The sequence below is a fragment of the Nuphar pumila genome, chromosome 8 (genome assembly GCF_984573655.1).
Source record: "Nuphar pumila chromosome 8, dmNupPumi1.hap1.1, whole genome shotgun sequence".
NCBI classification, from domain to species: domain Eukaryota; kingdom Viridiplantae; phylum Streptophyta; class Magnoliopsida; order Nymphaeales; family Nymphaeaceae; genus Nuphar; species Nuphar pumila.
In genome coordinates, this window is record NC_143256.1 from 112,820,232 (window position 1) to 112,838,236 (window position 18,005).

The 18,005-nt window shown below is 37.8% G+C and overlaps 1 protein-coding gene across 1 annotated transcript in view; it reads right to left on the minus strand.

The window, feature by feature from the left end:
• The window catches only part of LOC149830260 (protein PIN-LIKES 3-like), a 72,464-nt gene that overhangs the window by 11,626 nt on the left and 42,833 nt on the right, over positions 1-18,005 (minus strand). The window contains exons 7-8 of the mRNA XM_090016404.1: positions 10,002-10,094; positions 8,594-8,694 (exon numbers count right to left, since the gene is read on the minus strand). Coding sequence (XP_089872530.1) covers positions 8,594-8,694; positions 10,002-10,094 — 194 coding nt within the window. The remainder of the gene's footprint in view (positions 1-8,593; positions 8,695-10,001; positions 10,095-18,005) is intronic.

Sequence of the window (18,005 nt, forward strand, 5' to 3'; positions counted from 1 at the left end):
ATTTTAAGCCTCTGTCGTGATTTCAGCATCCACCGTGACCCTTCATGTTGTCGTTATTATTTTGTTTGTCGTGATTACATCTGTTGTCGTGACTTCAGCATGATGTCGTGATTGTTTTTCCCATGCTGTCGTGATTAGTTTCAGCATCAGAAGCTCTGTAGTGGAAACATCCATTTTTTTGCTGTGTTGAAAATCATCATGTTTATGTGAAAGTTTTTTCTGGTCGTTGGTTCTAGCTGATGCGTGACTGTTATGTGTGTGGACTGCTCTTCAAGATTCATGTGTGTGGGCTGCTGTCCACTATTGTCGTGGAGATTGCAGGCTTGATTCCTGTGGTGCTGGGGATTATTCTCCTCGTGTGACCTGCTGCTCCTTATTGTCGTGGTGTCTTTTTGTGAACAGCTGCTAGGCTGCTTGAAATCTGTTCAGATTTTTTTGCTGAAACAAAAATATTTTGTTAGTATGGCTGAAACTTCAAAGTGTGATTCCAAATTGGAACACATTGGTGAATATAAAGCATTTGCCAACCCCTTCGCGTATGGCTCTTCCGTAAGGTTGAATGAAACCAACTATGCCAGATGGTCCAGAACTTTTATGATGTCGGTATCTGGACATCGTCGAAAACATATTTTGTTGGAAGGCGAACCCAATGAGAAATTGGGAAAATATGTGACTTGGGATGAAGATAATGACATAGTTATGTCATGGATCATGAATAGTGTCGAACCCCATATTGCAGATGGATTGATCTACTATAATACAGCCAAACTGATGTGGGACAATCTTCGTGATACATATTCACAAGAAACGAATGTGAGTCGTATCCTGCAAGTCGAACAGGAAATATATAATTTGCAACAGGGAGATCAGACCTTGGCCCAGTACTATGCCTCGGTCAAAGCTGCGTTTGAAAGACTTAATGCTCACAGGCCCCTATGTTGCTCAAAGCAAAAAGATCATCAAGAACAAACCATGGTTGCTCGTTTCCTTACAGGTCTTTCTTCAGATTTTTCCGTTGCAAAAGTTCAAATGTTGACTGGATCAGATGTTCCCACTCTTGCCGATGCTTACAATCGCCTGAGTAGACTTGCGATCTCTCTGCCACAATCTCAGCCTGTGACTCAGTCATCTGCTCTTGTTGTCCCATCTAGTTATGGGCGTAGAAATGTTCAGAATATCAGAGGACGAGGACGTGGACGTGGTATGGGTGGCAGAGGAAAGCTTCAATATACATTCTGCGGAAAATCTGGACATTTAGAAGATCATTGCTGGGATAAGCATGGTCGGCCAAACTCTTCTTCATTAAAGTCATATACTCCTAAAGCAAATGTGACTACTATCGAGGCTACAAATGTACAAAAGAATATTGCTGAAAATGAGAGTAGTATCACTCTTAGTCGTGCCGAATATGATGAGCTCATAGCTCTTCGACCTTTGAGTTCCACTCCTCCTGTAGCTGGTGTTGCATATTCAACCGGAAATCATCTTCATCCGACTGATAGTAAGTGGGTTATTGACTCTGGTGCATCCAGACATTTGTGTGGCAATTCTCGTGTTTTTTCAGATCTAAAGAATATTAAGGCTCAGATTGGAGTCTCCTTAGCCGATGGGAGCTCCTCCCCGGTTGTTGGTCAGGGAAATATTTCTATATCCTCCTCATTACAGTTGAAAAATGCTCTTCATGCTCCAAATTTTCCTCAAAGTTTACTTTCTGTTAGTTGTCTTATAAAAGAACAAAACTGTAGAGTAATATTTGATCCAATGGGTTGTCATTTTCAGGATTTGCTGACGGGGAAGAAGATTGGTGGAGGCTATGAAGAAAATGGAATTTACTACCTACATCATCCAATGGGTATTGTCCATGCTGCAGTGGAACATTCATTCAATCCTGTTCAGTGGCATCGTCGTCTTGGTCATCCTTCTTTGTCAAAGCTTCGGTCGGTCTTTCCTCAGATTCCTTCCACCACATCATTTCAGTGTGAGGCATGTCAGTTGGGCAAGCATCATCGAAGTTCGTTTCCTTCGAGTCAGAGTCAGTCTAGTAATAAAGTTTTTGAACTTCTTTATGCAGATGTATGGGGTCCTAGTAAGATTCCTACTAGGACTCAGTGTCGTTACTTTCTTGTTATTGTTGATGATTTCTCTAAGTTGTCATGGGTATTTTTAATAAAAGGAAGATCTGAAGTTCCAAGTATTATCAAATCCCTAATTCTTGAAATAAAAACTCAGTTTGAATCTATTGTCAAGATTGTTCGCACTGATAATGCTCTCGAGTTTAAATCAAAAGGTCTGTTACAATTTTACCAAGATCATGGCATCCAACCTCAAACTTCCTGTGCCTATTCATCTCAACAAAATGGGGTGGCTGAGCGAAAACATCGACACCTCCTTGATGTTGCCAGGACCATTATGATTCAATCCAATGTTCCTGCGTCATACTGGGGTGATGCGATTACCACTGCTTGCTATCTTATCAACCGCATGCCTTCGTCTTCTGTGGGTGATCAAATTCCATTACATATCCTAAAACCTAATGCTCCACTTTTCCCTTTATCACCAAAAATATTTGGATGTGTTTGTTTTGTACACAAACTTGGCCCTGACCGTGATAAATTAGCCTCTCAAGCTACAAAATGCATATTTATCGGTTATCCAAAAAATCAAAAGGGCTATCGATGTTATGATCCTATTTCTCGCCGAGAGTATGTCAGTGCGGATGTATCTTTCCTGGAATCCTCTCCATATTACTCTATTTCTAGTTCCTCGCTGCAGGTTGGTCCAGCTGAGTCTTTTCCATTACCTATACCTCCTTTTCCTTTGGAATCTGTGGCCCCATTACCGAATCAAACTTCATCCACTTCCAGATTTAATAATCCTCCATTGGTATATGTGCGTAGAGCTCCACTTCCGCAAGAGCCTTCATCTTCTTCTTCTCCTGAAGTAAGTTCTACTGACAATAGTGATCTCCAGGATGATGATAACAGGCCTATTGCTCTACGTAAGGGGACAAGACAATGTACCTTATATCCCATATCTCATTTTGTCTCTCATGCCAGAATTGGACAACAGTTGAAGTCATTTGTTACAGCCCTGTCTGCTGAAACTATTCCTCTGAATTATCAATAGGCAGCACTTGATAATCGCTGGAAGCTGGCTATGCAAGAAGAAATGACAGCTTTAGTATCTCAACATACCTGGGATGTCGTTGATTCCCCAGCAGATGCTGACATTGTTGGATGTAAATGGGTATATACAATAAAGTACAAATCTAATGGTTCTATTGAAAGGTACAAGGCCAGATTAGTCGCGAAAGGGTATACTCAGACATATGGAATTGACTTCTTTGAAACTTTCTCTCCGGTTGCACGGATGGGTACCATCCGTCTTGTTCTCTCAGTAGTTGTTCAGCATGGTTGGAGCTTATGCCAATTAGATGTGAAAAATGCATTTCTCTATGGGGATCTATCTGAGACCGTTTACATGCAACAACCTCCAGGCTTTGAGGTTGAGGGGGAGTGTCAGAAGGTGTATAGATTGCGAAAGGCGATTTATGGCTTGAAACAAAGTCCTCGTGCATGGTTTCAAAAGTTATTTGAAGTAATGTCAAGCTTTGGCTTTAATAGATCAGCAGTATATCATACTCTTTTTTTAAAGAAAACTAGCTCTGGCATAGTTGTTATGGTGGTATATGTGGATGACATTATTCTTACAGGAGATGATGTGAAAGCTATTGAAGCCACAAAGGCTCATCTTCAAAAACACTTTGTTACAAAAGATCTTGGTTCACTCAGGTATTTTCTGGGTATAGAAGTTGCTAGGAGCCGAGAAGGGATGGTGTTGTCTCAACGGAAGTATGTTCTTGACTTATTAAAGGAAACAGGCATGTTGGGAGCTAAACCAGCAAATATTCCCATGGACCATAAAGTTCAGTTGTTTGAAGAAGGGTCAAAACCTGTTGATAGCAAAAGCTATCGCTCCCTAGTAGGGAAGTTATTATATGTAACTGTGACCAGGCCGGATATTGCTTTAGCAGTAAACAAAGTTAGCCAATTTATGGACAAACCAACTGAAGTACACTGGAATGCAGCCATAATGATTCTCAGATATCTAAAATCATCCCCTGAAAAAGGGTTATGGTTCAGGAAAGGTGGAACTCTGGAGATAGTAGCCTATTCAGATGCTGACTATGCTGGATCTGTAGTAGATAGAAAATCTACTACAGGATTCTGTGTGTTTCTGGGAGAAAACTTGATTTCATGGAGAAGTAAGAAACAAACTGTGGTTTCCAGGTCAAGTGCTGAATCGGAATATCGGGCTATGGCCCAAACAGCTGCTGAATTGATGTGGGTTTGCACTGTTCTTCATGACCTCCAGGTGAAGGTTCTCTCTCCAATGACCATGATGTGCGATAACAAAGCGGCAACATATATAGCAAACAATTCTGTCTTTCATGAGAGAACAAAGCACATTGAGGTTGATTGCCACTATGTACGAGATATGATTCAAGCTGGTCATATTACTACCAAATACCTAAAGTCGGAAGACCAAGTTGCAGATATGTTTACAAAGCCCCTTGCTAGGCCAAATTTTTCAAAGTGTTGTGACAAGCTGAGCATGATTGATATCTATGCTCCAGCTTGAGGGGGAGTGTTGAAAATAGGTGGTTCTTTGCTTAAGTTATTTTATATTAGAGGGTTTCTGAAATTTTGTCCTCATAAGGACTTACATGTAATTTCTCCTTTTTGCCTCTCTCTATTTAATATAGAGAGAAGCCCTAATTGATGAAGTGTTATCGAGTTCTATTCTCACAGCCGTCTCTCTCCTTCTCTCTCTCTCTCCTCTCTCCCTCTCTCTCTCTCTTCTTCTCCCCCTCTCTACCTAGGGTTCGGGTCATCCCTTCTCTTCTTCAACACGATTTATGACTAAGGAAATAAATCCAAACATACCGAGTAAAATCATCAATAAACGTGACATAATATGAATAACCCCCTTTAGACATAACCGGAGAAGGCCCCCAAACATCCGAATGCACCAATTCAAAAGGCCTTGATGAAAGAAAAGTTCTAGTTGGAAATGGAATAGACTTCATTTTTCCAAAAATGCAATCTTTGCAATTAATTTCTTTTTCCTTACAAAATTTGTTTCCAAAAGGAAAGAGATACATTTTGGAATAACTTGGATGACCAAGTCTTTTATGCCAAGTTTCCATGTTTTTTTCTTGAACATAAGAACAAAAAAAGTTTGTAGGGAGATCAAGATGGTCCATATAATAGAGGTCTCCCTTTCTATGGCCTTGCCCAATCCGCTTCCCGGACCGGAGATCCTGCACAAAGCAACCATTAGATGAGAAAGATATTTCACATCCATGGTCGGCAATTTGAGAAATCGAAAATAGGTTTAAATTTAGTTTAGGAACAACTCTTACTTTTGGAACACAAAAATTTTGTGAATCTTTAAAAGAGCCAATACTTGAAATTTTTAAAAAGGTTCCATCGGCCGTAGAGACACAAGAGTCCTTTGAATTGGTGCAAACATCAATAAGTGCATTTTCATGAGGGGTCATATGAAAAGAAGCTCCGGAGTCAAGGATCCAAGAATACGTACCGGGTGAAGATGATGAAGCAATAGCCGCACCCGATGTGGAAGAAGAAACTTTTAGCATTTGTTGGAGAGCCATAGATATTTGTCCAAGAGTTTCTTTGATGTCATTGTTCTTGCCTTCATCTTCTTTTATGGTGGTTTCCTCAAGAGAAGCCACTTTAGGCTTGAAGGTTCCAATAAGCTTAGGACAAGCGGGTCTAATGTGACCCGGCTCATTGCAATAATGACAAACAATCATTTTTCTTCCTCCATTGTAGTTTCCTTGTTTCCCAAAATGAGGAGGCATATAGGTTCTAACATTATTACCCGGTTTGGATACGGCAAGGACTTCATCAACATGCTTACTAATGCCAAGCCTTGTCTCCTCTTGAGTGATTTCGGCAATAGCATCCTCAATAGGAGGAAAATAGATCTATGGAGAAGTGAAGATCTCACTTGCTCAAATTCGGGACGTAGCCCAAAAAGAAATTGAAACAATCGCTCTTGTTCCATTTGTTTTTGCCTTAAATCAATATCTTCCATAGAAACCCATTTTGGCTCCAAGAGAGCCAATTCATCCCATAGTGGGTTTAAAGCACTATAATAATCTTGAATGCTAGAATCACCTTGCTTGGTGGTTCTAATCTTTTCTTGCAAGAAGTATGCGCTTGCAAGATCCTTTTGGGTATACATACCCTTCATAAAGGACCAAGCCTCATTGGCTCTACGGAATTTAGCTATATTAGCACATACCTTAAGCTTCACATTATTCATAAACCACGCAAGGATTTTTGCGTGATTGCTTTCCCAATCTTCCACTTCCTTTTGATGACTTTCAATGGCCTTGAGGCGAGCATCTCCTTCAAGAGCCTTTTCTTGACCTTCTTCAATCTTCGTGAGCATAAGTTTAGGTTCCGGAACGGAACCCATGACAAAACCCCAAAGCTTCTTCCCTTTGAGATTATTTTCCATTGCCGATGCCCACATCATATAATTCTTTCCATTGAGCTTGAAAGAAAGGTCAATTTTTGTCTCCATGATGTTGCTAAGAAGTGAGAAGATATCTACTAGATATGAAAAACACGAACCACACCTTTCCTTCAAGAATCGAGTGGCTCTGATACCATGTAATGAGATATTGCGGAAATATAAAGAGTGCATACAAGCACATACAACAATGAAAAAGAGACAATATCACAAGTCCACGAAGGGACAATACAAGCACAAGCCTTTAAGAAGGCAACAATATACAATGCCTCTTATTGAAAAGAGAGAGAAGCTCTCAAGGATGAAAAATATACAAGGGGATCACCCCTATTTATACAAAAGGGAGAGGAGAGAAGAGGAGGCAAAATGCCTCAAAAGGGGAGCCCAAAAGGGGGCTCCCATGGAGTCGTTGGGATCCCCCAACGGTCACATTTGTGACCATTGGGGGCTCCAACGACTCTATGTTGGAGCCCCTTTTTGTTATTTAAAAAATACAAAAATTAAAAGGAAAAAATAAAAAAGAAAAATACATTTAAATGAAAACTGAAAATAGTTGTTTTCTAAAACAACTATGTGAAATTACAAAACTACCCCTATCGGGTATTTTGTAATATACAAAAATATATATATATATATATATATATATATATATATATATATATATATATATATATATATATATATATATTAGATACATTTTAACAAGATTCAGTACGGTGAATGGGTTTGAAAGATTGATAGTTGGACTGCATGCATCAATGCGGCTTCAGGTAGGCCTGGTAAACGAGCTGAGCTTGAAGTGTTGAAGCTTGGCTCATTCTTGTGGCAAGCCAAGCCGAGTTTGAGCTCATAATGAGCCCCAGTTAAACCATTCGAGTTCCAACTGGCTTGTTTATAGAAAAATACATTGGTTTAGAGCTGGAAGAAATAGGATTATAAAAAAATACATGTAAAATATATTTTTAATACCTAACGATCTTATATGAGTTGAGCCAATCCGAGTACCTATTATTCATATTCAATTTGCTGAGCCTATTTTACGAGTTTGAACGAGCTTTTTACGAGCTGAACATGAGGTGAGCCACAAGCAGCTCAGCTTGTTTTCCAGCCCTAGCTTCGGGTGATTGAAGATGACCGGGGTGGAGTATAGTTGGTGCTCTCTCTATTTTTTTTTGGCTCTATCTTGTACTTACGAGTTCGAAACGAGCTCTTTACGAGCTGAACATGAGCTGAGCCACAAGCAGCTTGGCTTGTTTCCCAGCCCTAGCTTCGGGTGATTGAAGATGACCGGGGTGGAGTATAGTTGGTGCTCTCTATATTTTGTTTTGGCTCTATCTTGTACTTACATGGTTATTGGTCTCTATTGAATAATAAAGCTCTTGATACTCTCACCGTGGATGTAGGCGCAGTTATTGGTCTATATTTTGTTCTTATGCATAGTTTACTTCTTTGCTGTTTTTTATTGTGTTTGTGTGTGTTCTCTAGCCATATCGATATCGGGTCCATCCTATCGTGATCTTGGGCACGGGCCCCAAAATCTCAACAAAAGGATAGGAGCACATTAAAGAACCCTTGAGCATGTGATAGAAGCTGAACAGTGGGAGAAATACCAATGGAAAATCTTGAGATAGGAACAACAATTGAAGCTAATAGATCAGATGAATGCGTCATGCACATGAAATTTATTGTGGTTAAATGTCAGGCCTTGTACCCAATAGGGACAAGGCAACCCATCAGTATAAAGAAATTCTATATTGGAATCTGGAAAATACTGAATAGATATAAAAGAAATTAGGAGGAAAATGCAAGTTGGACATATGAAATCTAATCAAGATAATTAACCATTAGTTTTTGAAAAAAAAAGTAAGAGATGTAAGCATAATAAACTAAGCAACAACAGTTGGATTAACTTCTAGCATTTTGCCACATTTCTCTCATGCAAGGATCAAAGTCAAAACAGAAAACCATGGCAAAAAAAATTCCAACTAAAATGTTCATTACACAGTGTGATAGCCAATGAGTGTACCCCAACAATTCAGCAGAGTCTTGGATAACACGAAGAGGAGCACTTTCACCGATCAATGATGTTCTGAGTGGAGGAATGACCCCCACAATAAAACCCACAACCTATATATAAAGGAAATGAAAGAAATATAACTCAGCCATGAAAGGATAGAAAATGGAAATATCAATTTAAGATAACACTGTTCCGTAATATAAATGATTATATCGCAAAGAATAAATTTGAAGGTTTCAAAATCGATCATGACATGACTATCATCTCCAGCAGAAGCATTTCGGATAAAGACACACTAACATGTACATGAATATTGTATTCATCACCTAAAAATAAGCCAGTTCTCACGGTGAAATTATGGACTGTGAAAAGTGCCAAAATCAACAAACTCAGAAATCTAATTGGTCGGATTCAAGTAAAGATTTCAAGAACAATGTCAATAACTCAATATTCCAAAGAATGAGAGCAGGCAACATGAGGCCCTATCTCACATAACTCAAGCAAATGGCACAAAAACCATGAGGAAAGAGTGTGACATGTTATTATATCAACCATGAGTAAACAAAAATTATGCAGATGGCGATATATAATAATTTTCACGTAATATCCTGAGTAAAGATATCCTTGTGTGTGTGTCTATAATCTATATATATATATGTGTGTGTGTGTGTGTGTGTGTGTGTGTGTGTGTGTGTGTGTGTGAGAGAGAGAGAGAGAGAGAGAGAGATGTGTATCTTCCAAACCATTTATCTCCCAGACCGTCCCAGACCCCTTTAGAAAACTTACTTGCATGTGTTTTTTGTTTAATCTAAACCCATAGATGTGATCTATACACTTTATTTAGTAGAAAACATGTGTTAGTTTAAGCATTTTTGATGTTTAGATGTGTGTTTAGCTCAATGAAAAATCAATGGTATACATTGCACCAAAAACTTGATTAATAAAAAATCAAGAATTCTTGTTAAATTGATTTGATCCAAAGCATGGTTTTTAGTAAATAAGCAATGATAAACACAACTACAGGTTTGGAACTTTGGATTAAGCAAAAAACTTGCACAAATATGTTTTTTCTAAAGAGGTCTGGGAGATAAATAGTCTGAAAGATACACATCACTATATATATATATATATATATATATATATATATATATATATATATATATAGATAGATAGATAGATAGATAGATATATACTCTTAATGGTGAATGCCCAATAGATGAGCTCACACTATTGCATTGGGCTTTAGCTACAGTCATGACCAACACCAAAGATTCTTTTTTGCACTGAACTGACATGCAGCATGCGTCCTCTGCTGTTCGACGATAAGGGCATTCAAATATTGTAAGCCTACATAAAAGGCATAAACTGTGCACCTTGCAGGAGGGGGGCAGAGGGGGAAAGAGAAAAAAAAGATTACCACTCCAACAGTTGAAGGTGCCAATAACCTCTTTAGATGTATTTTGCTAGATAGCACCCTTAAAACATGCATGGGCCTTATGAAAATTGAATCCTGCATGCATACAAAAAGGGAAATTGTCACATCATTATCTTGCCAACAAAATTGCTAGTTATGTCAAAATGAAACCAAAACACACACGTACACACAAAGCCCAATCATCCAAAGATTATCCAGGAAGACTAAAGCAGAAACAATTAAAGATTAGGAATTAGTAATGCTCAAGCCTTATCCTAATGATGACAATGAAGTACCAGCAAATGATGACATTCCAAAGGCAACATAGCACTACAAAGACGGCACAAGTTGGTCTGTCCTTATTCATAGCACAATTCTTACTGAGTTATGATAAATGCATCTAAAGGTTTAGATGCCTGCAACTATGGTTTTTTAAGTGACTGAATGGGACCTAATGAAAATGGGATCCTAGGGAACACACTTATCATTCATATAAATATATAAAATAAAAGTAAAAAATAAATATTATATATAGGGCCAATAGAAAAATGAGAACTAGAAATATGAGAACCTTTGTGTGAACTAGGCATTTTGACAACTTTTTGCAAATCTGACCCAGCAGTCGTGTTCGGCATGTCTATTTGCTAAGAACTGACTGCTGGATCGTGTTTTTCTAACAAAAAAATATGATTTTGAATGAATGCTCATGCATTGTAATTGGATGATCCAAGACCGTTCCCTATAAAACCAAGAATATAGATCACATTCATAGTCAGATTTAAGAACAAAACAACCTATGAAATCTCAGCTCACGCAAAGGTTCTCATATTCTAGTGGCCTTATATATATATACATGGGAAGCTGGAATATGTAAACCAACAACATATGTAAACTAGTATGAACCGAGATTTTCATAAGTTTTTTGCAAATCTAACCCTGCAGATGCATTCGGCGTGGTCCATTTGCTTGGGATCGACTATTGGATCATCATAATCGGATCAAGAAATGTGATTTTGTATGCTTGAAAATTTACAAAAATTTTGAGCCATTGATTTTCAAGCCTTAAAAGATCCTTCTTATACATCGTAATCGGATGATCTAAGAGACTTTCTATAAAACCAAGCATCTAGATCGCATCTGTACAGTGAAATTTTAGAAAAAAATAAAAAAAACCTATGAAAATCTCGGTGCATGCCAGTTTATATATTTTGCTGGTTGACATATTCCAGTTTCTCTCTCTCTCTCTCTCTCTCTCACACACACACACACACACACACACACACACATATATATATATATATATATATATTGGCTATACTAATGGGTTCCAAACCTACGAGTGAAAAATACTTTCATTTTTTTATATTAGACTCTCCAAATATGATTACATGCACAATTTAGTAGGGATAGATCCTTAAAACATGATTTTCAGGTGTATATGTAGGTTTTTCTAGGGGTTGTAGAGATCCCCACCATTTGGACTAAATAGAACATGGAAAAGTGGACCTTTAGATCACTTCCATTTTAGCCTATTAAAATCATGATTTTGTGTCTGACACCTAACTAATGAATTAAGTGGAATTGTCAGCTTTCCAATGCAACAAATATCACTCAAATCTGACCCTGGATCAAAAGTAAAAGCCAAAACAAATTGAAGTCATCTAGAAAAACCCAATGACAAGATCATATTGACATTAGACATACGATAACAAAAAATTATGTTGTTGCCAAGCACTTGACAAAATCCATGATGAACCAAAATGACAGACAACAAAATTATGCTCATAATGTGTAATATCGCATATTTTCTCACTTAGTCATTTTGAGATTTTTCGAAAATTTGGCTAAGTATAGAGGAAAAATCGGTAGATTATCAATTTTGGGCCAATGCTTTTGAGTCTGGGCTTGGCCCAGGTCTTATCGACAAGACCTAAATGAGCCACTTAAAATGTGAGAAAAAGTTTTATTTTCAACCTTTAAATTCAAGCGAAATTCGGGTTATTTTCGGGCGAAATTCAGAACCGAAATTCAAATTATATATAGTTGGTTGCGTCTCAAAATTCTAAGTGTAATGATATTTTATTTTTCTGAATTCGGGCTACGGTTAGCCCGAAAATCATATTTTTTCAAAAAAGGACCGTCTCGACGGGCCGGGTTCAGATTTGGATCGGACTGGATCCAATGCTTTTGATCCAAATTAATATGGATCTGGTCTCTGTCCAAGACCCATATTAATTAGGATTTGATCCAGCCCAGGATCCAATTGGGGTTTGGATATGGATTTGGATTTGGATCTTGGATCCGGATTCAGATCTAAAACCCAAACCCAACAAAAATACAACTTTAAATTCAATTTTTCTATTTAAATTAAAGTTAATTAGAGTTAAAAAGACTCCCAGAGGGATAAGGTACCCTTTGAAAGTTTTTAGATATTTAATTATTAATAAATTTTAATTAATTCTGAATTTCACTTTTTGTTAATTAGTTGGGACTCCTTAGGAGAGTCCTTATATAGGAGGTTTGAGAAAGGTATAGAAGGTTTGAGAAAGACTTTTTTAAAATAGAAACTTTGAAAAAGTCAACAAAGAGAGAATTTTAAAATTTTTAGAAAGTTGAGAGTGAGAGTCCCAAAAGGGGAGAGCTCTCTCTCCAGCCCATCTAGAAGGGACTGGAGAGGGGGGGCGTCACCCCCTAGTGGCTTATATATAGATCAAAAAAGAGAGAGAGAAAAAAAGAGAAGGAAAAAGGGAGAAAGAAAGAGAGGAAAAGAGGAAGAGGAAGAAGATCAAGGAAGAGATCCATTCATCTCCAGTTGTTCGGTGTTTTCAACCATCCGTTCTTAGTTTTCCTTCGATCTATGAATAAGGTATGGGTCTTTCTCTTGTTTCAAATGAGAAAAAGAGCATGGATTTGAATTCCATAAAAGATTTTAGCGAAAATCCATGGGAAACGTGTAAATCTGAATATTTACTCTAAGATCCATGGTTGAAATCAATGTATTTTCACCTTTTCGAAATTTATTTTGGAATACAAAGAAATATATATATATATATTTGATGAGCCGCCGATCTAGTGTGCTATTGCTTTAAAACAATTTCTGTGTAAGTCTATTTCCATGTTAAAACAGAAATCATGTTTTTGGATTTATATTAAAAATAGTGTATTAAGTCTGCATGTTCAGTTTACTCTTTTAGATCCATGTGAAGTCTTGAATGCAAAATCAGTATAAGCATGTTTATTGATGGTGGATCTGTTAATGCATGATTGGGAATAGGTATTCATATGCATATTTGAGCATAAAGCCTGCATTTATATGATTATTGGTCACATGAAATTGTTATGTATGCATATTCATGTTTAAATTCCTGTACATTGAAGTTTTCTTTGCTCATGTTTCACATCTGTTACTGGGCTGACTAGCAGCTCAGCCGAGTCATACTCGGTTGGCCTGTCAGGCCCTGGCAGATCTGCACAGTTTCGGCCTGTGCAAGGTATTTGCAGGGTTTTGAAAAAACCCAGCCGACTGGTAACTTGGGCCAGCTGGCCTGTCAGGCCTTGGCCACTCGTATAGCCCAGCCATGTGTTGGCTGGGCATGATACTTAAAAAAAAAAGGGTTTGCATCATGTGTTTGCTGTAGCTGGGCAGTCTGGCAGCCCAGCCGAGTGGATAGGCTGGACAGACTTTGGCTCTGTCAGGCCCAGTTTGCATTAGTTAAAAAAAAGAAAATTTTAATTTTTTTCCTGTTTCGTTATGTTGTGTCTGGGCTATTTTGGCCAAGTCAGCCCCAGCTGACTGAGTCGCCTGGGCAGGGGGCTTGACCCAGCTGACTGAGTCGCCTGGGTGGGCCTAACAGTGTACCAGACCCAGCCGACTGGGTCGGCTGAGTCATATGTTTACAAAAGGTTCTGTTAAAGAAGTGAAAAATGAATGCTATTCTCCTTGTCATTAATTGTCCAGACTTTTGACTTAATGATAGGTAGATTTCTATATAATTGAATCTTTTGTTCATGCATATTTCTTATACATGTATGGCTAGTATAAAATTTAGTTTAGCATGTTAATTTCCAAAATTCTGGCTATTCGTGTTAGACTTGGTTTTTTGCATACAAAGAATGAAATGTTCACATGCTTAGACTTGATATATTGTTGAATCAAAGTATTATTGGAAGGTTGTTATATTGTGCATATGTATACATTAAATGGATATGTTTTTGGCATGTGCACCACTGCATGATTGTCCACTTGTTCACTTTGAGAAAGTTTATGAATAGAAGTATGCAATTGGCATGGTTATGTGAACACATCCATATGAATATAATTGCTCATGCATATCTCTAAATTATCATATGTGAATGTGCATTGTAAAGCATGTGAAATGAATGCATAAGTGACATGTTATTCATGATTTTTACATATGGATGCATCAATGATAAAAAATGGATCATCGTAGGTCGTGTGAGCCTTGAGCATGTATTGCTCCTTATTTAGTTGTTTATGCATGGCAAAAATCAAACTTGATGCTATTGTTCTAATTGCACTGTTTTATGTTGTCACGGGCTGTGGTCCCGTGACGAGCTTCACATGTTGATTTACGAACCTTTGTTATTAATTTTGCATGTTGAATTACAAATTTAAAAGAAGAGAACAATGTAATTTATGCTTCCTCGATGTCCCTTCTTTAGTATGGGAATGTTAGACTTGCGGTTTTGGGGAACCGTGAGGATACTAAAACTCTGTGTGCGTTGTTGTGCCCCTGAAGCCGATATTGAGGTTCACCTCCCGATCACGGTTTTAGGGAGATTTCGCCACTTTGCCTGGGGGTGGTGTGTAGACACAACTATTGTTTTGGTATACCAAGAAAGTGACATTATAGTTGTTGATTTTCATAGTGTTCAGGCATTAGATGATGTTGATTCCTAATATCGGTCAAGGGCTAAGTGTAAAACCCAGTAATAAAATACAAATTATGTGTTAATCTATAACTGAAAACCTAACTGTAATATCACGTATTCTCATACTTAGTCGTTTTGAGATTTTTCAAAAATTTGGCTATGGGAGAAAAATCGTTTAAACCTCGATATTAGACCGATGCTTTTGAGTTTGGGCTTGGCCCATGTCTCATCAACTAGGTCTAAACGAGCCACTTAAAATGTAGGAAAGAGTTCTATTTTCGACCTTTAATTCGAGCGAAATTCAGGTTATTTTCGAGCAAAATTCAGAATTTATATTCATGTTATATATCGTTGGATGCGTCTCGGAATGCCAAGCGCAACTATATGTTATTTTTCAAAATTCGAGTTCTGGTTGGTCCAAAAATCGCGTTTTTCCAAAAAAGAAACAGTTTATAAGTTTAAATCCAGATTTGGATTGGACTGGATCCAATGGATTTAATCCAAATTAATATGGATCTGGACTCTAATCAAGACCCATATTAATCTGGATTTAGTCCAGTCCAAAACCCATTTGGATTTTTAGAGATGGATTTGAATCTTGGATCCGGATCCAGATCCAAATCCATGCCTAACGATTTTCTAGATTTAAATTCATTAAAAAGCTTTAAATTGGAGTTAATTAAGGTTAAGAAGTCTCCCAAGTTGATTTGGCAACTTTTAAAAGCTTATGGATAATTATTTAATATTTAATATTTAATAATTAATAAATAATAATTAATAATTAATTAATTAATTGATTTTATTAATTACGGAATTTAAATTTTTATGGTTGATTAGGACTTCTAAATAGAGTCCTTAAACATGCCTAAAAATACTTGAGAAGTTTTGAGAAAAGACTTTTAAAAAAATTGGAAACTTTGAAAAGTCAAAAGAAGAGAGTTTTAAAATTTTGGAAAAGGGAGAGAGAGAGTCCTCAAAAGAGGAAACTCTCCTTCTCCATCCCATCTAGAAGGGGCTGGAGAAGGGGGGGGGGGGGGTCACCCCCTCTTAGCCTACTTAAGATAAAAAAAAAAGAAGGAAAGAAAAAGAGAAAAAAATAAAGAGGAGAGAGAAGGAGAAGAAAAGAGAGAAAGAGGAGGAAAAATAGGGAGATCCATTGATCTCCAGCCATCTGACGTTTTCACCATCAAATCCATATTTTCTTTCGATCTTTGCGTAAGGTACGAGTCTCCTCTCTTGAATCAAGTGAGAAATTGAATGTAGATGGGTTTTCCATGCATGATTTTGATGGAAATCCATGGGAAAAGAGTAGATTTATATATTTACTCTAAAATATATAGAGGAGGATTTATGGATCCTCTTCAATGGATTCATTTTTCTTATTTTATTCACCTTTTCAAAAGTAAATTTCCGTGTATGTGCTAAAACATAATTTATTTCATGATAAAAATAGTTGTTATGTGCTTGCATTATGATATTTTCGTTTTTCCATGGATGGTCCATGTTAGGAACTGTGAGATGCATGTAAACTTGTGTTAAATAATCTTGTATGCATGTTTCCATAAAAAAATCATCATAAACATGTAAGACTGCATGTTTGAATATGAGTTTCTTTCATGTAAGCATGCTAAGTTTTGAATATATATGCTTGCACATATTGCTCATTTGAATGCATCCATGCATATGAAAGCACATGTAGATATATATTTCGGTTTATGCGTGGTTTCCCTTGGCAAAAGTGTATATACTTTTCTGCATTGGTGAGAAGCCCGACAGTCGGCTAAGCCCCCGGGCTTTACCCTTTCAAAAAAAAAGGTTTTATTTATTTTTCTTGAGGCCTTGCAGTCTGGCCGACAGACCAGCCGACTGTGCTCGGCTGGCCAGGTCTGGCCAGACCTGGCAGTGCCCTGACAGGCCTGCCTGGTCCGACTGGACTGAGTCCAGGCAGCCTAGCATGGCCTGCCGAGCCAGCCCTTTTCAAAAAAAAAAAAATGAGGTTCTTTTTAAAAAAATTTCACTTTTGGGGCTGACTGGCAGCGAGCCGAGGGTGCTCGGCTGACTGCCAATCGTTGGCTGAATACACAGGCCTCGTATGGGCCTGTGTGTTAGCTGCCAGGCCCAGCCGACTGAACTCGGCAGGGCTGGAGCCGAGCCCAGCCGTCTGGGTTGGTTGGTGCCTTTCAAAAAAAAAAAATTTGTTGGTAGTCTGGCCAGACCTGGGCAACACCCAAACAGGTGCCGGCAGGCCTGTTCACCAGGCCTATTGGGCCTTTTAGGCCCAGCCGAGTGGACTCGGCTGGGCAGGTGGGTTTAAAAAAAAAATGTATTTAACACCTGGTGTTGTTTGAATCTTAAATTCGAATTAAAAATGTATGTAGGTTTCCAGATTTTGTTATGGGCATACATTTTGATGCTAATACATGCTATGAATGGATTTTTTCACATGCCTTGACTTGATATGTCATGCTTAAGTATTATGCTCTTACAAAGCTTGTTGCTAGTGCATGTGCATACCTGAAATTGATGTGTGTTTAGCATGTACGTAGATGCATGATTGTTCACATGTTCTAGTTGAGATGATTCATAAATGAAAGCATGTATGGGAAATGGTTCCATAAAAGCACGTGCACATGGATAGTGAATACATGCATATAAGTGTTGCAGTTCTTGCACATTGTTAGATTGTCATATATGAATGCGCATAGGAAAGCATGTTGACGTCATTGTATATATGACATGTTATAATTTTTGCATATGATGCATCAAAGATAAAAATGGATCATCTTAGGCCTGGTGAGCCTTGAGCTTGGATTGCTCATTCTTCACTTGTTTTAATGCATCGCAAAAGTCACATTGATATTGTTTCACTATATTGCATTGTTCTATATTTTTCATGGGTTGTGGTCTCGTGGCGAGCCGCGCATTTGGATATGAGAACTTATGTTACAAATTTTGCATGCTGAATTGCAAATTAATGGAATGGCTATTAATAAAAAGATAAAGAAAGAGAATAATGTAATATGCGTTCTTAGATATCCCATCGCAAGATCTAAACAAATTTTATAGTACACTAGGGAGATCCATTTGGATCTTAAGTGAATCCAAATATTATTT